At 43.6% G+C, this 26,119-nt stretch overlaps 1 protein-coding gene across 3 annotated transcripts in view; it reads right to left on the reverse strand.

Annotated features, from left to right (window-relative positions):
- Positions 1-25,095, reverse strand: part of mob2a (MOB kinase activator 2a) — a 54,459-nt gene extending 29,364 nt beyond the window's left edge. Inside the window, exon 1 of one of the 3 annotated variants that reach the window (XM_040025191.1) lies at positions 24,533-25,095. In XM_040025191.1, coding sequence (XP_039881125.1) covers positions 24,533-24,549 — 17 coding nt within the window. In that variant the 5' untranslated portion in view covers positions 24,550-25,095. Of the gene's footprint in view, positions 1-479; positions 2,357-3,485; positions 8,364-24,532 lie in introns of those variants that run through there. The other 2 variants (XM_040025188.1, XM_040025189.1) reach the window with 2 other exon arrangements.
- Between the last annotated feature and the right edge of the window lie 1,024 nt (positions 25,096-26,119).

The following is a 26,119-nucleotide window of genomic DNA, read 5'->3' on the forward strand; positions in this document are numbered from 1 at the left end:
GGCACACAACAGGATGAGAGGAGAAGCTGGGCAAGCATGACTGACGAGCTACCTTTTGGCTGTATTCCATTTTATTTCAACCAGTCCTAACCTACCCTCCAAACAAAACCCATAACCTCCAAAGTCTAGCACTCCGCTTCTCTGTTCAGCTATAGGAGGCTGGCTATGAGCCATCGACATCCCCTTGTCTGCAACTCCGTGCCTCCCCCCCTCCTCTTGCCCTCCCCACAATTCAAGATACAGTGTGTGTCTGACTACAGCAGAATATCTGCCTGTTACAGCAGCAGTGTCCTCAAAAGTCTCCCCCAAACCGCAGCACAATAACAGAGAGCGAGTGGGCAGGAGAGGAAACGGGAGGAGGGATCAGATGGAGAAGTTGAAGTTTAACTTAAAGACTGCTAGAAATTATTCTCTCAACAGCAAGAAACAACAAGAACAAAAGGGGAATGAAAGGTCAAGAGTCGACACGTAAAATATACCTATAGAAGAAGCAGTCACAGCACACCAGCACCCCCATCCAGCAGTCGATCAAGCAGAGCCAAGGTGACGATGCTCCAAACCACAGCACCCTATATACCGTTTCACCTCCCCGTTTTTGCTCCCGTTTGAAACTCTGCTACAGGTGCACCAGGAAAACTGCTCCCAGCTCCAACGTAGCACTGAGTGTGATCATATGTCTGCTGCAAAGACCTTCGACTTCAACGCAGGTCACGCACGAAGCTGGCCGGACGGGCAGAGAAAAACACCTCAAAACAAACAACCATTCACAAAACTAGACGCACTTCTCTGAGCAGGTTTCTCTTTCTCGCTCCTTTCCAACTACTGCAACTGCCTGCTTCACTTTCACACTCTTGCGCTCGCTCTCTCTCCCTCTCTCCCTCCCTCCCACTTGCTGGCTCACACTTGAAAGGCGGGAAGATTAGCTTGGCAAACAGAGTCCCATAAACAAACTGCTGACTGCTGGGCAGTACATGGTGGACTGCAGGGTAGAGCGAAAAGGAGGGACATTGGGGGGCAGGGGAGCGGGGGGGTGAAAATCCCTGGGAGGCAGTAATCTTGACATCTGTATACATCCTAAACAAGGGCTAAACATCCCATCTCCACCCATCGCAGACCAAACACACAATGTTTACTAAATCGAAGTCTGAGTCAAATCCTGTCCAACCTCTGCAGAAAGTCGAGGAGTTCAGGAAGCTGACAGACTCGCAGTTTTGCACCGTCATCGTAACTGCAGAAAGGTGATTGCCAGCTCTTGCATTAATATCGAGAAAGGACTGAACACGGGAATGAACACGCAGCACAAGGTTATACAGCGTTTTTGAGCGCATATAAGTGCCTGTGACTGTTCATTCATATAAATGATGCATAGGTACGGTAAGGGAGGGGATAGCGCAGAGACAAGCCTCCAGGAAGTGAGCCAATCACTGCAGAGTACTCTAGTTATGATGCGGGCAAATAAGGAGAAGGACACAAATAAAAACATTCAGCTTCTTTTGCTCCCCATCATTCACTTCCTCGCTGCTCAAAACACACATAAGCACTTTAAGGGACTGCAGAGAACAGATCAATGTCTGCTGCTTAAATCGAAGGCTTCAGACACTGCCGGACACACCAGACAAACACAGGATTAACTGAGCATAACGAAGGCAGCCTGTGCCAGTGAATACTGACGCTTCAATGTCAAAGAGACCGAATCCACTCTGCTGTTTAGTGAAAACAAATCACTGCAGCCTGCCAAGAAAAAGACTGAGATAGCAGAGCCAGGAGACAGTCACCTTCAGAAGATGGCAGTTATGTAACCGCAGCGAGGGGGGGGGGGCTTTGCTCTTTTTCTGCCGTTGAGTTCTCAAAGAAGCTCTGAACTGTGAGATGAATGTGGAAAACAAACAAACAAAAAAGCCAGCAGTGATTGTAGACTCTCTCGCCTAACCTATTCTTACCCTGCTGCGCACAAGTTTTTGAGATGCAAGATGACAAAGAAGCACCGCAGCAGCAATGACGTCAGCTCTCCTCCTCCTCATCTTCTTCCTTCTGCTCCCTGGAGAAGTGCTAACAGGAGCTTCAGCTTTAAGGCCTCCTCTGTCATAGCTTAATTATTCCTCTCTCTCTCTCTCTCTCTCTCTCTCACCTGCATCCACACAGATGTGAAAGTATATGTGGAGCATGACTACATCACACACACACTTCCTGAGTGAAAAAAAGAAAGAGGTGGAGCGCGTATGCAGTGATAATATCACTCGCATTTTCAACCGCGTGATGAAATGAGTGTTGGCACTCGTTAGCTCCCTTTGTTTCCAAGCACCTGAGAGTCAGGATGTGGTGTGTGTGTGTGTGTGTGTGTGTGTGTGTGTGTGTGTGTGTGTGTGTGTGTGTGTGTGTGTGTGTGTGTATGTATAAAGCACAGCGGAAAGCCCTACATCTTATAACAAGCCAAAGGGGAAAAGGAGTGCCAAGGGGAAAGGGGAAGAAATGAAACTGCCATTAAATCAACTGTCACTTTCAACAATGTGACCAGCTTCTTGTGGGTCTCCATCTGCGTGTGTTTTTGCCAAATAAGTCAAGCCAACCATAAAATCAAGACATCCGGAGTAACGGTTGCACGGGCTGTGCATGACTCATTTGGAGGAAAGCAGAAAAAACTTTTTTGTACAAACGTGTGACTTGGACTGATAACGATGAGGAGAGAGAAAGAGACAAAAAGTGAACCGATGAGCAGTGGAAAGACCTGACTCCTGATTGGTTTTGAAACACTGGTATATGAATGAAGGCTGTTGCAACCATGCAAAGGCAAGGTCTGTTGGGGAGGGGGGGGGGCAGAGGTACATCATTCATGCCGCTACATACAAAGTTGCTAGGTGATGTAACCTCAAGAAAGGGTATTCCTGGGAAGGGGAAAGCGAGGGGAGGATAAATAAGGAAGAGAGGGACAAAACACCGTTTCCCTAAGTGAAAAGAGGGAAAACAAAAGAAAGAGCCCAACCCCTAAAAAAGCGAGACCAACAGGTTTTTCTCCCCATCCAGCTACAGAAACTTGAATTACACATGGGTACCACGCTGGTGAAAGGGCACCAACGGTTAAACGAGCTGACACACTAAAGGATTTAACAGCCGTCTGATCAACCAATGCTTTTAAGGTAATCAACTCTGAGGCTGTCATTAAAATGGCAAACTCACTCAAATTGTGTAAGTGCATTATAAATAAATACAAAGTTTCCTCTAATGTCCACGCCAGCAGAGACCAAGCCTTCAAAGACTCAAGCTGCAGCTAATGCCACAGCAATATCACCGATGTTGCAGTAGAAAAAGTAGCCAAACTCTCCGTTAGCAACATGAAGCGTTACTCTAGAATATTACAGAGATGCCATAAAGAGACCTCGGAGCACTACGAGAGAACGTGAACTGATTTAGGAGCTCAGGATATGACAACACGTCTCCCCCCGCGCTCCATACAGACACACGCTGGCAGCACTGCTCCGCACTCTTACCTATTTAACGTATAGGACCCGTTCCTTTTGAATCTCATCCTGGATGACAGGAAGCGGATAAAGAAATCCAGAATTGATGGTGTTTCTTTCTTATTGTCGCACCTCGAAACAAACGAACCGCGCCGCGTCTCCCTCCGGACCGCTGCAGAACAAACAAACGCCTTTTTCTCGTTTTTTGTTGCAGACCTCTCCCTCTCTCTCACTCCTCCACAACTGTTTCTTTCTATCGTTCCTCTCCCCAGTCCTCCACCCCGTCGCCTCCTTCTTTTCTTCCTCCTCCTACTCCTTTGGTTCCCGACTCGATTTAGTTTCCGTGCATGGGGCAGGGTTAACGAGTCTTCATGCTGCAGGAGTTGCGATTAGAACAAAGCCAGACCTCGTACCGGTGACATGTGGTCGGTGTAAGTTGGAAAAAAATCTAGTGATATTAACACGAAGTCTGGTTGAGACCGCTCGGCTTTGTGTCCACAGCCTCGCTGACGCAAACCACCGCGCTTTACTCCAAAAAAGAGAGGAAAGCAATGTAACTTGAATCCTTTCAATATTCCCACATCTACATCCCTTCCTCAGGCTCCACTCGGCGGCATAAAACCGATATAAAAGTGACCCCTAAACACAATAAAACATTAAAAAACAAAACAAAAAAGGTCCCTTTATGGAGAATGATGATCGAAGCGAGTCAGTTTTCTTCTCTCCACACAGGGTCCCGCGGAGGATCTCATGTTTCAACCGCGTTTCCTATCAGCGGAGCTAAAAATACGCATTTATATTCCTCCATACAGGCTGAACGCAAACCAGACGCCACCACCCCAACACGGATCTTGTCAGCGTCTGAAGGGTGAGACAGATTTGACGCTAAGAATAGGGCTGAGGATCCATTAATGCCATTTAAATCCAAAGTAGTCCTTCCAGGTGTATCTGTGGCTTTCTAACGCGCATATAGTCACTTTACATTAAACTCCAGGAGCACTATTCGGCTCTTTTGTTACTGGCATATAAACACTGGATTAAGATTTTAACAGGATGTGGTTTAATAAAGAAAAACTACGGTGATCACAGCTGATTACATGGTTGGTTTGTAATGATAAAAAGGGGGTGGATGGGTATGCCTATTAATCCCCATCTACTAGACCAAGGAACTCTTGACCTAGCATTAGGTACAGATGAGCACAATGATCAATCCTGACTTGCTAGTGAGTAATAGCCACATTTTTTCCCAGCACCTTCCTCAGAAATGATAATGAAATGAGTTGGATGATAATTTAAGCGGACATAAAGGTGAGACTGGATCCCCTCAAGCTAGGCCCATGTGTGTCTGTTTCCATCCTGGAAAGAAAAAAAAAAAAAAAAAAGCTCTTTCACCTGGCAGATAATCTTCACACCACCTGATAATCTGTGTACACCGACTACAACCAAAGATAAAGCAAAGCTGTTGTTTTGTCAAGCTTGGCTTTTTAATGGATTTATTAAAAAAAAAAAAAAAAAAAAAAAAAAAAAAAACTGTTTGGAGGAGTTGGAGAGGAGAAAAGAGGGCAAGAAAGGAGCTAAAATTTGGTAGACAGCCAGACCACAGAAAGCGAAGAGGAGATGTGGTTTTCTTATACGGCTGAGTAAGCTTTGAGAAGGGGAAGATGACATGCAATGAAGGCTCAAAATCCAGGACAGCATTGTGTGTTGCAGTAACGGCAAATTAGGGTTTTAGAAATGTTACATTTGCTCTAAATTCTCCAACAGCAGCTTAATTACAGGGAAAGCCCAGCTAATCTAGGAGGATATGGTTTAAAGAATCCTGAGTTACTTGGTTAATAATTTCTCTAATAGCAAAATAAAAGATCTCATTACGTTTTGCGCACGTGTCCTGAGAGATTAGAAGCACAAAATAATGAATCCAGGCACGCGGTTAAGTTTAAAAGTAATCCAACTTATTCCGCATTACATCATATATAAGTGCAAAAGTGCAGTGTGGCATTTGTGTGTGTGTGTTTCCTCTGCTGCCGCAAAATACTCGGGACTGGTTTCATAGCTCCAAGTCGTTTATTACAATAAGAGCAGCTTGGCACCAAAAGTGCTGATCAATGGCACTGCTGTAGCTGCTCCATCAGTCACTGCAGAGTTGCACAACAGCAGCTGGAGGTAGAGAAGAGGAGGAGGAAGACAACAGGAGGCAGGAGTATGAGGGAGAATATCAACAGCAAGAAAACGTGACTTTTAAAAGGTGTGGGGCAGTGAACACTGCAGACCACGGAGGCACAATTAGCATGGGTTTTATTGATGCTCCTCCTATTCAGTCTTCCTGCTTCCTGCACCTCAACTATCCCTGATTTTGTTGCTCTGTTTGCCGCCCCTTCATTAAGTTAATTTGAGCTTTCTTCTTCTGCAATTCTTATGCCGATTCCTCCATTTCCTCCACCTGGCATCACTTCTCTCCATCCAGCCCATCCCTCCCTACACTCTTATTCTTGTTGTGCAACAATGTGGTGAACTGTAAGTGCATCTCCTTGCATACTAATGAGGATAAAAGGTGCCAGCCAAACAGCAATGCCTTTACTCTCTCCCTCTCTTTTTTTTTTTCCTGTCTAAAAGATGAAGCTTCTGAGGGCACAGAGGTTAAAATAAAATACCCATAAACCTTCTCTGTTCATTTCTCTGCTTCGTTTTTAATGACAGGGAAGCTTCCAGAAAGCGGTCATCATTGGCTGGTGTGTGGCTGTGGAATAGCCCTGCCCCCTTCAACCCTCGCTCCTGCTCTGAAGCTTTCCAGGAATACTCTGGTGGACCGCAATGCACAAACACACACAGACACACACACAGTATATCAAGGCTCCAGGAACCTGAGCGCATGTATAAGAAGAGAGGCCAGCTTTAGAGTCTCCAAGTTTCCCAGCACTGACAGAGGTGATACTGACAGAAACCACACAACTCCCTACTTCAGTGCCAAAAAAGTCTTACGAAACCACTACCATGTTTGTATTATGCAATTTAATGTACATAGGGTTTTGCTGCCAAGAACCAAACACATGCTGTTTTTCTTTCCAACACAAGTGGGCACACTCCAAAAATGTTTACGCACACAAAAACAGCACAGCAGAGGTATATGTGAGCTGGGGCCGAGCCAAGCGGTGTGGTATGAAAGAGCCTATATATACACAGCCAGGCTGGGTGACGCCAGGAGGCGGTCGGTCTTTCTGTGCGTGTCTGTCTTTCACATCGTGGCCTGAAACAGAAGCAAGAGAACTGCTTGTCCACCTTTTTGGGCTTCTGCCACCAGGATGGGTAGCACCACAAAGCCTGTGAAGATAGATTCACGAGGGGCAGATGTGACACAGTAAATTAAAAGACACTGGTGATTTTATTTTCTCAGGATGGTGGGACTTTGGTGCCACCTGCTGTTAAAAAGAAATAATGTACTGCTCAAGCGAAAGTAAACGCTTTCTCATTATTCCTGTGGCACGCATGAGCTGAGAAACAGTCATGAGAGAAAGACAGCAGGAAGGGGAGGAAAGCTGCAGGAAGAGGTGCGGGCCGCCGCTGATGTCCCGACGACTGGTATGCTGTCTGGTATTGCTGGCATGTGAATAAAGGCTTTGAATTAGAGATAAAGGGAAAAAGAGAAGACAGATGACGGAGGAAGGCTATGTCAAGAAGATCCGGGCTCTCAGTGTCATGGTATTGCTGATATGTGCAAGGCAGGACGTTATGACATGAATGACAGGAGCCAATGAGAAGCAAGGACTCTGCAGAAGACGTTCGCAGGCTAAAAGAAATGGTTACACACTGATGGGAATAAACTATAGATGAGAGGACACAATGAGGACTTGAACCGCCCACTTTGTGTGTGTGTTTTAGGGGAAAAACAGAGCATGCCTCAGCACAAATAAGAACAGAACTAGTGATCCCAATCAGCCTCAGGCTGGTGGTGTACTGGTATCACTGGTTTAAAACTGCAGCTGCTTGGTACAGTCATGTGATACTGGACTGCATCGAGCCTGGTGCACACTGGGAAGGCCTGCAAGCCATGATTATGCAACAACAAGATCTGATTTCATGCCCACTGGATCTCTCCTCTCCTTCCGTTATCTCAACTCGTACTTTATCTACATTTATCCTGCAACCAGAGTATCTTCATCGCTTTTCTCAGTCTTCAACACACATGAGACTGAGCATATTCCACCGTCTCTTGGAAAATAGTGACTTTATATGACCTGCTAAAAATCAATGATTAAGCAAATGAAGTTACCCAACTCCTAGCAGGTAATCATTTTTTATCCACAGACATGTTCCTTTCTGGTGAAAAGTCATGTAACCTGTAGATGTGCTGCCCTCTTGTGGCATTAAAAAACAGCTTAAAACCACATTCTATGGACATCACTATAAGTTCTTAGTCTTTTCTCTTAGAAAAGAGAGCCACAGCTGTGCTTTACTTCCTATGATTGTAGAAAGAGAAAAATGGAGCCTGGCCAACTGGTCGGACCAGCTAAGGACGGTCTAGACGATAACAGATATAGAGGAGCATGAACTCAAGCTGTAACATCTGAACTTGAAGACAAAACATAAAGTTCAGATGTTAGAGGGTTCTTTCACTCACATTTAAATAACATTCAAGGCTATTTTTACTTATCTCACATTTTACATCACAAAAAGAGGCAGTCATCTGTGCAGTCGACTCGCACGCCATACCTTTCCAGACCACACATACTGGTGTGGCTGTTAAATCTGGGACCAGATCAATGCAGGACTCCATCAGAGGCTCACAATATGTGAGTGAGTGTGTTTTTGTTTTTTTTTTAAATTAAAAAAAACATTTTAAGGTTACAGTGGCAAAAACATCCTTTAAAAGTTTTTCTGCACTAAAGATTTAAAATGGATTAAAAACTTGGAAAATCTATACTACAGTACACATAATTTTTTTAGTTATTTTTAATACTTTATTGCAACATTGATTAGTTTTATTCATTTATTTATTTTTATTGACAGCAGGCTCTATGTGAATGCCCTAATTGTTGCTGTTATGGCCTCTTGTCCCCTTATTAATTTCACTGCAATACTGAACTTCATTATTTTCATTCTCTACTTAAAACATAATGCACAGCAACTGCATCACTAAGCTTCATGCAAACATTTTGTGTACATCACGCTGGTTTGTACAGTGTTAACTATTGGACAGTGACCCTTTGTGACCAAACACTGAGCTGTCTAATACGAATGAGGCTGTGTGTAACTTAGACTCAAATTCCAGAAATAATTTATTCAACCGCGGGGTTGTGTGAAAATGCCGCAGAAAGTGTTTGCTGAGCAAATGGAGCATCTCTAGTTTAGCCCCAAACAGCTCTATGCTAATGCCGAAAAAACTCCTTCCCCAGGAAACTGAGCCCGACACTGGAAACCCACTGAAACACTGACAGTGCTGAAGTATGTAGCCCACACCTGACAGTGGTTATGCAACAGCTGGCATGTTCCGCAGTGTGTTTGTATGAAGACTAGCATTGTCCAGGTTGCAGCTACTGTGCAGTCTGTGGAGACCAGTGACCAAACGCCTCTGTGCAAACTGCTCACCTTTTAGCTGTTGGGCGATTGTGGCTCAAGAGTTGGCAGTTTGTCTTGTAATCAGAAGGTTGCCGGTTTGAGCCCCGGCTCAGACAGTCTCGGTCGTTGTGTCCTTGGGCAAGACACTTCACCCGTTGCCTACTGGTGGTGGTCAGAGGGCCCGGTGGCGCCAGTGTCCGGCAGCCTCGCCTCTGTCAGTGCGCCCCAGGGCATGTGGCTACAATGTAGCTGCCATCACCAGTGTGTGAATGTGTGTGTGAATGGGTGGATGACTGAACGTGTAAAGCGCTATACAAATACAGGCCATTTACCATTCAGAAATTATATTCTGATAGATAACTCCAATAAACCAGCACCAGTGAATGGTTCGCCGTAATGTAAGGCTAGACAAAGTAATAAAGCAAGGTCATCTGCTCCGAGCAACACAGGAGAGCCACAATGAAGAATTTATGTCTGTTATTAAAGTTTTTCGGGCAGCTAGTGCAAAGATGTTGTTTAAAGACACAAATTCCACTTGTGATAATCGTCACGTTCATGAATTATATGTATTATTTTCTGGTATTTCTTGTTTATTAGCACTCAGGCATGAAATGCAGCTGCACAGACAGAACTGACAGTGACAGGGACGAGTTGACTAAGACGAGGAGACAGAAAGACGGAAAAAAAGGCACGTGCGGTTAGAGACGCCGCTCACGTTTCTGCGTTATGATGAACGCAAAGGAGTGACAGATGCCCAGCCGGGGCCCACGTGAGGGAAGCAGCTCTTCCTGTGTTTGTGCATCTCGCTGTTTGCTTTCCCTTTTGCACAACAAGTGACGAGATTTCCTGCAAGCTCCTGTTCCAGACTCCCAGCAGAGGCAGAGAGGCAGAACAATGAGGAGGAAGAGAGAGCGGGACAGTGGAGGAGATAATGGAGGAACACACACACGCACAGGTCATGTGCAAACACAGGCAAAGATTGAGGTGTACGTGAGGACACACACCCTGATCAAACAAGCACACATGCAGGCAGTGTGGATAACTGCAATGAGGCCAAATACAACATGAAAAAGGAGAAGCAAAGGGACCAAAAAAAGAAAGAACACAACACAGGGAAATTGCAACATAAAGGTCCAGAACCTTATCAAAATCAAGACTGCAGATTTAATTTCATTCGGTCAGCACTAACATTTCCTTCTGAAGCACGGTCTAGTTTAGTCAGTGCAGTGGCTCCCACGTCATCAAGGTTACTCTGTGAGGTGAAATCCCCAGCGGTTGTGAGAAATGTCCCATCTGTGCATACAGTACATGGCCCTGAGCGACACATGAACTCACCAGAGCGCACCAAACCCCTGACCTACACTTCATCTACAAGAAGAAACGGATGTGGGGAATGCGTCTTACTCTTTTATTCCCCACACAAAAAACAAATGTTCAACCTGACACACTGACACCAAGGTTAAGACGAGAAACAGCTTACAGAGCGGATGTCCAGCACACAAGCGCTGCGACGCATATAGCCTCTTCCAGAGCCATAGATAGCGCTTTTCTATTTCTATCTGCTGCTTCTGTCAAATCCCAGCATTTTAAGTAGTCGGGAAGCTCTCAGTGTGCATTGAATGCGCTGCTGATGAACAGGAGCAATCATTTTGTGTTAGTTTAGACCTCAGAGGTCAAAATACTTTAATTTTTAGCATTTTTCTCGCTCCCTGAAGCAAATAAACCCTTACAGCCTGCGCCATGGAAACAAACAATTTGTGTCCATTACGCCTGTGCCTTTACATGATGAAAAATAAAAATAAAACAAAGGTTCCACCTCGTGATACCAATGATATAGCGATGCCATGTGTTTACATTCCCAAGCGAGCGCAACAATGACACAAGCCCAGACATGTCTAAGAGTGAGCAGCAGCAGGTCAGCCTTGAATAATGATTCTATACCTGGAAAAAAGCAAGCTACTTCAACAGCACACAAGTGTTAACACTAACTGTGACTCAATCTAGCATCGCTGGGGTGCTCGTTAGTTGCGCTCCGTATGACAGGAAGAGCAAATGGTGGATGGAAGCCAGTGATGTGGTTACAAGCTGCTAAAGCAGAGTTTTAAGGCTGTATCCCGCACTCCTCGCGTTTCTGCAGCTTATGATTGCAACTTGCCAAATATGGTAACTTGTGGCTTCAAAGAAATAACAAAGATAGCCAAATTGCTAATACTGAGGCCCTAAAATGCAATGTCCAAAATCAGTGACATGTTTAAGAACTATTATCTTCAAATCCTTTATTACCTCATATTTCTATTACAGCTGGGTACAAAATAATTCATTATACAGTGCTATCACAACGGGTTGTTTTTGTCAGTACTTCTCAATATCTGTAACTGAAGGACAGAAAAAAATAGCCTAAAAAAGGCATGAAAGATGCATTTAGTTCCTTCAACCTCCTGTCAGAATGTGTCGTTTCATTACTATTCAATTTCAATAATGAACTCAATAGCACTGATTTACTTTGCCCCCCACTGCTTCCTAGTGCTAATTAGTTAATTTATTAATAAATGTCTGGTTTTGTAAATAACATGTGGTGTAAATTTTCCATGGTGCAAGCCATTTACCACCTCCCCCACTGCTGCGTCAAACGTATTTTACCAGCATTTTAAACACAAGAAGTTTTAACATGTGATAGATATACCATTGATTTATATGTGACCAAGCCTGCATGCAAGAAAAGCAGCACTGTCACTGTCACTGGTTGCATAATGATTTAAAAATGCAGAGAACGTCATTAATCACTTCTCAAACAGGCAGCTACTGGTATTGGTGCTTTACAAAGACATGGCATACTCATGGGGAAGAAGTGTGGCTGAAGAAGATAAAGAGTAGCGCAGAAGGAATGAGGGAGAATAAAGAGTATACAAGAGAGAGGAGTTCGGGAGTCACTGGCTCGCGTCACAGATCTCCCTCCATCACTCTTTATGTAGGCTAATCTCTTCCATCTCACCTCCCTGAGCTGACTGGCTCACTTAGCCTCTTTTAACCAGCTAACGGATGGTAATAAATCAGCAGCACACTCCTCTCACCTCTAATCTCTCGTAGCCTGCTCTGCTCCGCACACTCCCCCTGATATATGACTCAGTCCACCTCGACTCCTAGTGCGAGGCAGTTACTGATGGAAGTAGGGGTTAGACAGCAACCAGAAAATCAGAAAGTGTGGATGACGGATGAGACCAGAAGCAAGAAGAAGAAAGAACAGACTCACATATCCTGTTTTTCTGCTTTACTTATTTTGAACTTTAAGCCTTTTGTTCAATATTTTCTTGTCTAGACCTTTGTCACATATTAGGGAATAGTATTTTAAGAGTTTCACATCTGTGGCAAAATATTTTTGGAAGTTTGTAAAATTTGCATTTAATCAAACCATGCAATTAAAAATAACTTTTTATAGGCAGGGAAAAAGGTTACGTTGTAGCCTCCCATATTGGAAGTTTTAAAATGTTAAATCTGGTGTCGACAGATGAAGTCGGAGCCTTTCCTTCCTCTGCATGGCTTCCTGGATTAAACTGTGGCAAAGTGAGCTGCTCCTCAACCCCCTGTGCCTCATAATACCCCTGTATTCACAGCCAGTCTTCTGCACAGCAAACTTATAACCTAGCTCCCTGTGCTAACAAGCTGTTGGCTCAGTGTTGTCATTTATCACCCAGCTCAGAGACCACCTGGGATTAGAAAGGCTTTAAGAAAGGTCATGTTTAACAGGTCAACTGTTAACAAACACTAGAGAAGATGAAGATTAGTGTTGTGACACGGTATGCAAGACCGCGGGCATGACTATGTTATAATGAAGTGCAATGTTGTGTGTGTGCGAAGAGCATGGACAGAGCACGTTCCCCAGTGTGGTTCTCTGCAAACACTCAGATGATCAGACTTATCCGTGTTTACACTAAACACCGCCTCAAGGGTCAAATACTTTGTTGTGTGCCTTGTGTTTCTTGTATTTTGTCCAGCTTTGAGCTTTTCAGCCCTGCTCCTGGGAGGCCGTGTCAGCAGCTTCCACAGAGTGACCCCAACCCTGCAGCGGAAATTGGACGGCCCCGAACACCAGCTCCCTCTCCGTTATCTCCCTTTGCCTTCATTCCAAGTCAAACTCTTCCCTCAAAAACATCTCCCTCCTCCTCCACATCCTTTTTTAGATTCAAGCTAACAAGTTCACAGCCTCACACACTCATGTTTGGCACCCTGTCCACAACACAATTAGGTTTGTAGATGCAGGCATGTCGATTGTCCTACAGGCAAAAGAAGGGAATCCTGTGGAGATACACATTATAAACCAGTTTAATGAAATCTGGAAATCTAAACTGCTGCTACTGATGTTTTCCATACTGATAGGTGGGGAAGGATGATACTGGTTGCGGGTGGATGTTTTGCATGTACTTACCCTGTGTCATCCCACATCAGAGCATGAGTCTTCTCCCCTCCCTCCATCTCTGTCAGTGTGACATTTGATTTCTGACTCACAAGTTAAAGATATGTACAGGCCATATGGGCAGATCAAAGCTGTCAGTTACACATAGCAAATATATGGCTGCTGGTGTTGGTCTGTCACAGTCTCCCTCTAATCTTACACACTGTCTCTCCACTGTTAATTTCTCACCCCAACTGCTTCAATGTGTGCTGTATGAATGTTAATGCACAGACATGCACACATATAAAAAGAGCAAAAAGCTCTGACTAAAAGGTCCCCGCTGAAGTTTTGTTTCTTCACTGATGCCAGCAACTAAAACTTTGCCAACTAACCTGAAAAAATAAATTAAAACAAATCTTTGTAGTCACAGTTTCTATTACAGGTCACATGCAGTAAAGTCCATTTTTCATCTAGGCAATTGTATCATTTCATTTCCTGGTACTTGAACTGTTGAAAAATTGTCCAGTGTTTACTGATAAGTTACATTTCCTTTACTCGTTTATTCAAATGTGACACTTTTATGATCTGGGCGAGCCACCAAGCGGGACAGACAAATGGAATAAGGCGCCAAACTGTTTCCAGTTAACATCTAACTGAGTTTAAAGAAATCAGTTCTTGGAAAAGTCCAAGACACCAATTACAAATTAAGCCTTTGCACACCATTTGGTTGAGAGGCACATGACATCATCTTTTATTTCCTGTCCAAACTGCCAAACAGGAAGTTTTTTTTGTTTTTTTGTAAAGACAAAGGGGAAAAAAAAAAAGCAAGAAAAGTTAAGATTAGCTTTCTCACTTCCTTCTCCATTTAGGGCAGCTTTATATTCACATCTGCCATGTTCCTATGAGATCTCACATTAGTATCAACACATGACTTTCATGAAGAGCTCACTGTAACCCATGTAATCCCACTTAAGGTTGGTATCCGTGGCACTGGAAACATCCACATCCTTCCTGTGCCAGGCACCAATGTGCACATACACAAGAACACACATCCGCATACACCTTTACAGCCAGTGGGAGTGGACGGGCCACTGATTAAAGGGGGATAAAAAACAAATAGTGGGATGCTGAGGAAAGACGAAAGTGTTGGAGAAAAAACATGTGGCAGCAGAGGAGTACAGCCTTGAGATGATTCCCTGAGGCGGGCATGTGTGCTTTGGAGAAAGAGGGGGAGAGAGAGAGAGCGCGAGTGAGTGTGTGTTTACTCGGCTTACCCTGCCTGATGCAACACAGAGATCTCTAATCCAATTATAGTTCAAACCAGCCTAGCGGTCTAGCTTCAGCCACCAAGGACAAACCTAGCTAGCTTACATCAACGCCAGTAGCCCACCGGCTCTGTACAGATTTAGCAGCTAACTGCTCAGCTGAAACCTCGCCCGAGGGTGCCGACCACATAAAAAATAAATAAAAATCAGCCAGAATTAAAGCCTTCCTCCTCCAAGACAAATGAAACCTGATTAGCGGAATGAGACTCTAGAGTTCTGCTGCAGAAACACTCAAATCTTGGTCTTCACAGTTTTGGGAATCAAAGCAGGAGGTTAAGGATCCACAGGAGAAATACTATGCATTTGGACTCCTCAGTCCTTCTGGTGCATTTCTCCCCATCTCTGACCTGCACAGAGTTCCAAACTGCATTTCTCCTTCTGTCATTTGCAGCCTGGCCCCTGCTGTTAAATCTCCTTCTTCGTCCTCTATTTAAGAGCTCTGCTGTTTCTAATCTACCTCCCTGCCCCACGTTGCCGCTTCCCATTTATCTGAATATCTCAACCTATTGCCTAGGCGTCTCTATCGCATTCCTCCTTCCCTCACTTTACAAAAAAAAAAAAAAAAAGTCTCATGCTGTTCTCCTCCTTATCATCTACCTCTGTCCTCTGTCTTCCTTTTCCTCTGGTGTATTTAATTCATATTTCCTTTTTTTTTTTTTTTCCCCTTAGGTAGCACATCTCAACTCTTATTAGCCAGATCTTGGAAATTATATTGTTAATCTTCTTGGTTTCTTATCTAGCTATTCAACTTCTGGAAAGACTCAGCCGGTTTTGTTTCAGATGATAACTATGTATGTCAGGTTTCCTGTGCCATATCTAACAGAGCATTCTGCAAGACTACATTCCTCAGTTTGGCCATGACCTCAGGAAACACTTTACTCGTGACTTTATGGCTTCAGTTGGTAGATTCAAGTCTTACCGAATAAAACAAAGCCAATTCTGGTCCCCACTGCAATCAAAAATACCAATAAACCAGGGAATGCTACAAGACAGACCTGCTCTAAAGCATACTATTCTATGAGTATACAACAGCCTTTGGTTTCTCAGACAGATATAACCCTCGTTAGAGGCGCCCGCTTTCAAAAAGACAAGGCAGTCATGGCCAAAACACTCACAGTCACTAGGTGACATTGCAGTGGGGCTACATCCATCTCGTATATATAGTTTATGGCATTGAACAAGTGGACATGTATCAGTAGCTCAAGTTCTCTGAGGCTTATTAATAGATTCAGAACTTCTCTGTGACTCAGTAGTGTAATGAGACTTGTACGCTCACACAGAAAATGTGCGTGCCTATTGAAATTGTGGCACTTTAATTAGTTTATGAACAAAACGGCCATATGATTAATCTCTGACATTCTAATTTAGAAAAACAGAATTATATTTAACCCAATAAACAGAAAAGAAACATATAGAGACAAATAATATATCTTCTTAAATAAGAAAGATGTCATTAAATGCATCTTATAGCCAAACTTGCAGCAGAACTGTTCTTTGCGCATTCAGTGTGGGTGGATAGCAACAACAACAACAACAACAACTACTAAAAATCTGCTGCAGGATGTTCAACTTATCTTAGATGATCTTAAGACAGTTGTAGCCAACAGCGGCCCATGACTGCGATGCTCTCTGACAGAACAGTAGCTGCTCCGAGGCCTGTGGCAGGCAGTTCAGCTACAAGAAGAGCGAGTCAAGTTTGGGATCTGCGTACTGAAGTCAGCTCTGTAATTAAGCATGTGAGAGGAAAGTGTCCTGATGTGACCAATACCAAGAGGTGGAAGGGGTGAGAGAGCAGCTGATCAGCTATGACGGTTCCTGCCTGCTGCCAGTGTTTTTCCTCGTCTCCCTCTCTCCATTTGTTGGCAGCGCCAGTGGTGTGTGCTGGGCAGAGCTGCCCAGAGCGTTATGAAAGAGTAAACACAGTCGCAGCGTGGTGCCACTCCCCTGCCAAGTGAAACAGAGGCAAAACACACACACACATGCACACAAACACACACACACACACACAACCATGCCAGAAGCTGAACAGTGCAGCCCAGCTGAGAACATCTCCACATTCAAAGCAGCAACAAATTCATTTTACAGACTGTAAACACATCGAAACATATGGCCTCTTAAACCAGTGTAATATGCTGGTTAAATGTTACCAGTGTAGTTGACACTGTGAAACACAGTCTGTTCAAGCTTTTGAACAGGTCAGAACCCATGTGAGTGGGTGGAGAAGCTTCACATGCGCATCCAGCTCCAGGTACTCAGAGCTGGGTTTCATTTGCAGCCTCTCAATCTATCGCAGTATTTAGTTGCAGTGCACTCAGAGCATGCACTGCCCTGAGGCTTTTGAAAGCTCATCTTCACTCAAATATATTGGCAAAAGGGGAGAAGAAAAAAAACCTACCACACTTAGCAAGAGTTTCCATCTCAAGTGCTCGTGAAAGTGCTTAATACAACCATGCATGCATTTGGATTCTTCATTTATCCACTTATGCATATTCAGTGAAAGGCAAACTGCAGAGTCATCCTGGTATCAGATTCATTCATTCACTTTCAATAGTGCCTTTATATCACCCTCAATGATGCACACTGATATCCTGGAACACTAAGATACAGAAACCTCATTTAAGATTTAATTGGACACCAACTGGTTTAGGATGGTTCTCAAAAATGATCGCCCACAATTTTTAACCAATGTGAAAATGATCATCTTATAAGTGCAGAACACCTGCATCTCTACGACCACTGTTAATCCTGCATGCTCTAGGTGTCAGCTTTCTGTGAAACTTGATGTCATTGACAACTCTGAACTGTAACAGCTCGGCTCTGATGGTGTGTCTGAGGAATAGGAGGGACCTAGCACCGCTGTCGCAAAATAACGGTACAGCCTTGAAGAAGGGAGCCGATATCAGAGGCAAGATGAGGACTTGTTTGTTTTGACTCTGCCCCTCCAGCTCTGCTTTGCCCTTACACTGTTTTCCTTTCTCTTTCCCCACACGAGGCAAGCCCACAAAAAAAAAAAAAAAAAGCATGATAGCGCTTGTACAACATTACTCAGCATCTAGGCGTTCCTCCTACCCCTCCACTAGCTTTTACTAGTTTAAAACATTTCTCAAAAACATTACCAAGGCTGCGTTGCTCTATGTGGCTGCACAGTCCAGCTCAGGCAGCAGTCAAGCACGAAAACGTCTCTGCATGTCAGTGTCCAGAGAGCAAGCGCGAGTAAGGGGGGGAGGGAGGGAGTAGAAGACAGAGTGTGTTAAAGGGTTGAAAGTGACTACAGTGTCCTTTGTGGGGAGTAAACAAACCTCAGAAACGGAGGCACATCATGGTAGAATAACCTCAAGCCTGACGTTGAACCCCGGGAATGGGCCCTCGCGTCACTAAAGCAGCGCAGAATTAATGTGAGGCGCATAAAACAATTATTGGAAAACTAGAAATTAGTACTGATTAATATTAAATATTGATATAATAATCTGATGCAATTCACAGGCAATCTGGTGCTTGGGAAACAAAGTTCCCACCCTGAGTAAGCAGCTTGTTTAATCACCTTTAATAGCGATATCTTGAAGCAATCACTTTTTTGTATGTCGTTATTAACGCTCTCATATTGCTCACTGAAGCTCCAATAACATTTCAATCATTGCAATGCCTTGATTCTTTTCGTTTCAGCCATTCTACAGTAGATCTGCAGCTGTGCTTGGGGTCCTCATCCTATTTCATGACCTAGCTTTAGCTGGTGGACTTTATAGTTCGGTATATAGAGGAACTCAGTCTTGCAAAACAAGCCCATACCATCACCTCTCCACCACCATGTTTGACAGTTGCTTTGAGGCATTTGTGCTGATATGTTGAGTTTAGTTTTTTGCCTAATATGAGCATTATGGCCAGACATCTCCACTTTGTTCTAATCTGTCCAAAAGACACTGTTCCTGAATCTTGTGGTTCAGGTCCAGCTTGCATATGCATGACTTGCCAGGATGCTCTTTTTAGAGAGAGGCCACCCTTCTAAAATAAAAGCTATACTAGTTCAGTCCTTATAATTTAACATTTAACCTGGTAACTGAGGCCTAACACATAAACACTTGGAAAGTTAGACTCTTAAAGACCGGGACATTCAGATCTCCTGTGCAAGCTCTAGGACAGATTAGTTCTAAACTGACCAAATTACCAGAAACTCAGAAACATTTCTTATTAAACCATAAACATACAGTCACAGGATGTTGGTTTTCAACTGACATTAACCATGGTGTCATTTGTGCTCCATGTTAGGAGCTGTGGAGAAACTACGTGTCAGGATACAGGATTTAGAACAAACACGGGTGTAATGTGTTAAACACTAAAGCAGATTTAGCTACGTTACGTGGTCTTAAAAACCTTGGCTTGGGTTGTCGTGGGTGTGCAGTAGTAAAGCAACTTCAGTGCCAGACACGTTACATTGATTCTTAATAGAGCAAGGCTCTTACATGCTGTCTGCAGAGAGCCAACAGAAGCTCTTGTTTGATTTATGTATCGCACAGTAAACAGCTTCACAGACAGACATTAAGAACTTCTGGGAACTGACGCTTACCGCTCTCAGGTTAGACCTAGTAAGCAAACGGTGTACAAAAGGAACAGCACACATGATTCAAAACCTGACACTAGACAGCAAAGTCAGACTCAATACTAGGAACTCAGTGACAGGGTTGTTAGTTTCCACCCTTAAAAGCAGGTGACTGCATTAAGATGATGTCTGCTCATCTGTCGCAGTCTATTATCAGAACTGCATCTGTGGTGCAAGCAGCGGAAGCAGCCACCTGGGCTGAGAACGTGCGCATGTGTTTTTACATGTGTATGCCTGCACCGCGGCAGAGATGGAAATAAGGCGGTGAGGTTACTTGAGGACAGGGTTGAAGTGCACAAAATCCCCATTGGGAAGATACACACAGAGCAAGTGGAAAGCGTAAAAAGGGATATTAGTCAAACATGCAGGCTAAGAATGAAAGTACTGACACCGTACCAAGATATTCTACCACAAGGTTTTGTAAGCGTCGGTTCGTGACCGCATGAACAGGTCAGGTGATACGCACACAGAGTTAAGAGATTTAACACTGAACATGTTTGCATGTTTTCTAAAATACACACACTTTTTTTTTTTTGTTCTTAACGGTGTATTTGCAGACAAACTAGAAACGTTTTAAAACATAGGAGTCTGCTGTATAAGGACTAACACATGGCGACTGGTTTATTCTACATGTTTGAACTTCCGTTATATTGTAACTGACGCTCAAATTAAGACATGACTTCATTTAAACTGATGAAATCTTGCAGCCGATTTAGCTACAATAGTTTTATGCAAACTATCCCCCCGCCCAAGAAACTAATATTTGATAAAGAAAACTAAAGTTTCATACCTATATATACACAAACACAATATACAGGAAAATAAAATTAAAATAAATATTTTTTTTTTTTTTTTTTTTAAGTCTCTCCTGGATATACAGTCATCCAAATTACTGCTACTCTATTAATATAATCCAACACTGCAACAGAAACGTATTCCCGGCCACTAAAATGATTAGGCTTAGAAACTGACACATGTGCCCACCTCTTCAATCCCCCCACTCACTACTTTTAAACCTAAAAAGCAGCATGGACTCATGAGAAACTGTGCATTCAGGCCACAGTTGATAAAACTGTTAAGAAATTGCATTATCACCCCCCCCCAAAAAAAAAAAAAACACCAAAAAAAGAAAAACCTACTAAGAGACACAGAAAGACACCTCTTATTTTGGAAATGAGCCACAGTGGCAAGCGAGCTTTACAAATAGACAGACGTTTACCACTGCTGCCAACGTCCAACCTATAAGTAGTTCATGTGAATTCCCCTTCTCGATCTACCATCATCTGACAGTGTCACTCTCTTTTTACATTTTAAACAGTTTTAAAAAGATAGTAACTAAACCATTTCAATCTGACTCAAGTCACACCTGAAGTTTGACATTTTTCAGTACAATGCCACAAGAAGCACCATAACACCTTATTCTGATGATAGGAAGGTAAATAGCTTAATCGTGTTAGAGCTTAACATCTTCCTACAAGAAATGTGGCTAAAAACATCACAGAGGGTGAAGTCATAACAGAAATCAGGAACTGTACAGGAAGCTTGTTCAGACTTTGCCGAAACCGTTTTAGACGTCAGTTTGACTTTATGGTCATTTTGGCTGTTAGTTAGGCAGCATTCACACAGATTCAGCCTTCAGTGCTCCTGCTTCTCACGAGTGCTGATCTGTTGTTTTGCTCATGTTTGAAGTTTAGACAAGTTTGACTTTGTAATGCCAGCAAAGGCGTCAGCCAATCAAGTCGCATTTATTCAAATCCTCCAGACTGCGTCATAAAAATATCCTTAGAGTGCGAGGTGGGTGCGGTGCGGTATCAAGATTTAGGAAAAGTCGGCCTGAAGCTTGGCTGCCATGCCTTGTGATCATTGGTTATTGTTGCTATGATGACTGTGCCAGCAAAGCATCTGTGTGAATCCTGCCTTAGTGCTGTTATATTTATACTGCATCGCACGTTATACACTAAATAGCAGAAAGACATTACTTTATATAATCAATTTTCTCGTTCAAATACTTTTATATGAACCTGACGAAATTTGAGATCTATAAAATAAAAAGACACAAAAAGCCAGAACCTATCACATGACTTGCATTACTCCCATAGTGCTGGATATTGATACACTACCCATATACCTAGCCCAAGGTGATACGGTGCCTTTTTAAGTGTACAAGTCTGACTCTTGCTCAGATCGGGCAGCCTGAAGCAGTGCTCCACTTAGACGCTGTACTTTCCATTCGCTCGCTCTTCGTTCAGCATTACCAACCCATCACTCAAAAGCAAGGGGATTAAACATCTGTCAAAGCCTACCCATTTCACCCAGCAGGAAAAGACACATTTAGGCGTCGCACATCTCTCCAGTGATTTAACATCCTGTCTGACTCTGAATAGGGACAGATGAGGTCATTCAGCTCTGAAATAATGCGCTCCGTCTAAAATATCACAGTACACAGATAGAGTGCAGCTAGTTAACAAACAGATTTAGGCTAAAAAGTGGTACGTGTATGTATCACCATACCAAGAGGTGGTAGCCTCAGCTAAAACCAGTGGTTGGTTCTTGTGAGTATGTCTCCCATCATAATATGTTGTTGTCTCTAGATCTCCTCCTTTATTCACCATTACAACCACTCACAGGCTTCTCATCTGTCTCCATTTGATTCCCTGCAGAGCTTCATCTTTCCTATGAACTACACTCTCCCTTCCCCCACCTTATAATTTCTTTTAACTGTCCCACAATCAACCATTTTATCAAAAGCAACCTTATCACCTTCCACCCTCCCCATTATCTGGTTAATTAACGAAAAAAAAAAAAGAGGTATCGCTTATTCCTTTATCTCTTTTGATCATCCTGTTTTTTCCTCCTCTCTCCAAATCAGCCACTCTTTTTCACTAGATCTCCTTCTTCCATCATCCTTATGCTCACACTCTCCTCAATTCCTTCTTCCATTGGTCTTGGCAGGGGTGTCCTTCACCCCAGGTTTGTATTCAGAGTGATTACACGCTTGGTTAACTCATTCATGGACTCCATACTGTTGATGACGCACACTGGACACGTTCCTGCTGGCCTCCAATGCATTTAGATCACAAACGCTCAACTTAACTGCATATTTGCACTCTATCCAAAGAGCTCCTTTAACATGCAGGTAAACACATACTCTCAACATGACCAAATGCCATCACTGGATATTAGGCATGACCTTCTATCACAAAGCCAATCTGCTTTGTTGTTGTTGTTGTTGTTGTTTTTTTAAATACACAAAAATGTATTAAATAGAACCAACTACAACTTTTCTCAGCTGGAGAACACGGACTACTACCAAATACATTCAGTAACATCCACAGACAGGCAGAGGTCTTTTCTTTTATATGTAGGCCTTTACTTTCCTCATTTCTTCTAAAACAAAGCTACATCAGATCGCTGTGCAAAATAGTTCAGGTCTGAAAGCACCGTCTGGGCAAAAAATGATTATTTCATGGCTTTGGGGGAAAAAAGGGAAGAGAAATTAAGGACCTATAAAAAAAAAGAATTATAACAGAGAGCTGATGTTATTTAAGACAAGTTACTGCAAGAACCAGTTAGTGAAACCAGGAAAACCAGTGTCATAGGGAGGGGAAAAACACAAGTTAAACAATGACTACAAGAAACCTGTGTCTACCAAAGCAGTCAAATGCTCTTTATGCAAAGCAGACCATGCATGGAAAACCTGCATAAAATATCAAACAGGCCACTCAGGGGCAAATGTGTTATTTACCAATACTGCCTGATGTCTAACAAGCAACCCGGTTTTCTTTGTTGTTTTTTTAAGTTACTGGAAAGCGTGCGTGGGCACAATTGATAAAGCCTGAGATTATGACTTATGAGCAGACTGTCTTGGACAACAAGTTAACTGTCTTTACAGAGCTAACAGTCAGCCTACATCGAGCTCAGGGAACAGACTTACAGCATTGTTATCTACCAGAAAAAACTGAGCAGACATGTAGAAACTCCCCTAAGAACGGGCCTCCACCCTTCCTCATCCCCGATGTGCTTTTAAAGTGCTGCAGCAAGCCAACAATGATAAACTGTAAGCAAAAGCAATAACCTGATCAATGTTTAAGCCCGAGCCATTTGTGTATATGATGACACCTCGAGTTTTTATTTCACATTTCAGGTTTGGATTTCAACTTGCAAACGCACCTTGGAGTGCAACGTCTCTGACGCCCTACTTTGATTGGAGACAAACGAGACCAGACAATCCAGTGTTTTAAGAGTTTGCATAGCAAATCCGAAGTCTATAACAATGCTCTGGGCTGTCAGGGTTTGGAAAGTTACTCCGTCGCTTCCACTGATTTCAAATGTTAAGCCCGAGCACACCGATCGTGGCTTTGAACTTTGGTTGTATAGCAGGTATCGTCACCGAGGCTGATAAATGCAGTCCCTATCACGAGCTTTCACTCAAAACTCATGACTTGTGCAGCCTCGAGCTAAAAATAACGCAGCTTACACAGCATCACCAACCTCTGTCAGGTGTCAACCGCTACACCAAGGCAGAAAACTACACAAAAGCCCTAGAAATCCCTGCGCGCTTCACTTCGCTGACAAAAACATACACGCTGTGCTTCAAGATGTGCACGGTGCACACACATTCTCCATCGGTGAGCTTTCTCTCTGACACCAGAACCTCTGCTGTGCCTCAAAGGTTGCACATTAGATAAGTTAGCACGACTGCTAGCAGCGGTTCCCCTCCGTCAAAGCGACCAGCGCACCTTGCGCTGGGAAATAAGGGAAACCGTTCATAGCCGCGTTAGCAGCGCTGACAAGCCGCTAACCTAAAGTCCATCACCTCAGCGATGAGGTCACCGTCCAGTAAACTGCCATGTATAGCAATATTATCACGACCTACTCCGGGAGCTGCCATCCTTGGCTAGTAATCTGCGGCCCGAAGAGATGCCGAAAAATACCACCTGGCCCTGGGTAACGCTATCATGAGGCCGGTTAACCGTTGCCAGCTTTGCTAGCCTCGTCGGAGCGAAGCTAAGCTAAGCAACACGCCAACCGTTTACACACAGATTAAAGCGAGAATTTAACACTGTTGAACACGACAGTGCACCTGCATAACGCCGACTCCAGTGGTATCAGCTGCAGAGAAGTGAATTTGCAGGCAGCATCAGAAAGACTGCGCAGCTGACCTGTCATATAAGAGAGGATGCTATAGCTATGCAAGTTAGCTGTCTGTACTCACCCCATTAACCAATCCATGGTGCTGTTTGTGGCTAGCTTAGCTAATGTTAGCTGGCAGGGGATAAATCCACCAGGAGCTGGAGGCAACCCCCTAGTTTATCCAGCCACCACCCTCGCTACACTAGCTGACTGGCCCCCCGAGTCCTGTTGCTCTTTCCCCACGGGGCCCGCGTCTCTCCCAGTCGATGGATCCCGGCCGGTCAAACGCAAACGCCGCTTGAACTTCAAGCGATTGTTCTTGTTTTGATCCCCCAGTTAGCTCGGATCATGAAGCGGCAGGAACACAGTCGGATCAGTCTGTTAGCTGGTAGCGGGACTGAAGCATTGAGTGACTTTGAGCACGAAGGCGAAGAGAGGAGAGCGGCAGTTCGAGTCTGTCTTGCGTCGCGGTGTGTCCAGTGTTCAGTAGCGCTGCGTTAGACTTGCCCACGGGGATGTCGCTGGTCAGACCGGTAACCTCTGTCATGAAGCCTTGTATGGCCACTGCGCTGCCAGCCTGAACCTTCACTGGAGCTGCTGCTTTCTGAACGAGGTCTAAATCGGAGTCCGGAAGTAAACACAGACCCGACCCACTCTGTCTCTTGTGCGTAAAATGCGTGTGAGCGCAGATGCAATGGGATATGTAGTTGACGAATTAAAAATAATGGGGGTAAAACCGGTAGGTTTGGCGCGATCACGCTACGAAGACAAATCCAACACCAAACACGTTCACGCGCTAATGGAACGATTACCGTCCCGTGGATGCGGAGCTTAGCGGGCTTGGGCGTTATAACACAAAGTCAAGACACTTGCCATCTTATTCTAGGTTAGTGACTCCCAGTTGGATGATTCATGTCAAGTCAGCGTGGGCCTTCTGCTCAACGATTTCCGATTTTGTTTTTTCATTTATTCAACTTTAATTCTGGATTGAGCAAAGATGACAAGCCAAACAATAATAAAAAAAAAACATTACAGAACAAAATTGTGGACTTTCCAGATGGTACTCTAATTATAAGTGAGAAAATAATTAAGTTAAATATATGCACCTCTTTAAAGGGAAAATTGCTATACTTACGTACAAAAAATATAATTAGATCAAAATTAAGTTCTCAGTTATTGTGAGACAACCATTTGTAAATACCTTCAAAAGTATTTGTTACACAAAATACATTTAAATAGCTCTATATAAATATAACTATGCATCAAATTTCACGACAACTATTATGTATATCCAAACTTTGGAACATAGAATTTTTGGTCAAGCAGGTTTAAGATGAAATGACCCAGCTTGGAAATGAAGATCCTTTGTCATGAAACTGGATTACCAAGCATGCAGCTGCCAGCAGGTCAACAAAAGTAGGTTGGGTATTATTACAACCAATAATGCTATTCGTTGGTATTATCATACCTGAATGCTTAAACCTAGGTTTAGGTGCTTTTTTCTTTTACAAGAATCAGTCTTTTCATTTATCTGTGGTCAGATATTTATCCAGCATTAGATAACTCAGAAAAGTCTATGGGGAAATCTTTCTGTCCGTACTGTTTTATTGTTATAACACACATAAGAAGAGCTCTTCCTATAAATGCTGCTGGAGGCCATACATCTCAA

The sequence above is a fragment of the Simochromis diagramma genome, unplaced genomic scaffold, assembly GCF_900408965.1.
Source record: "Simochromis diagramma unplaced genomic scaffold, fSimDia1.1 OVJJ01000293.1, whole genome shotgun sequence".
NCBI classification, from domain to species: Eukaryota; Metazoa; Chordata; class Actinopteri; order Cichliformes; family Cichlidae; genus Simochromis; species Simochromis diagramma.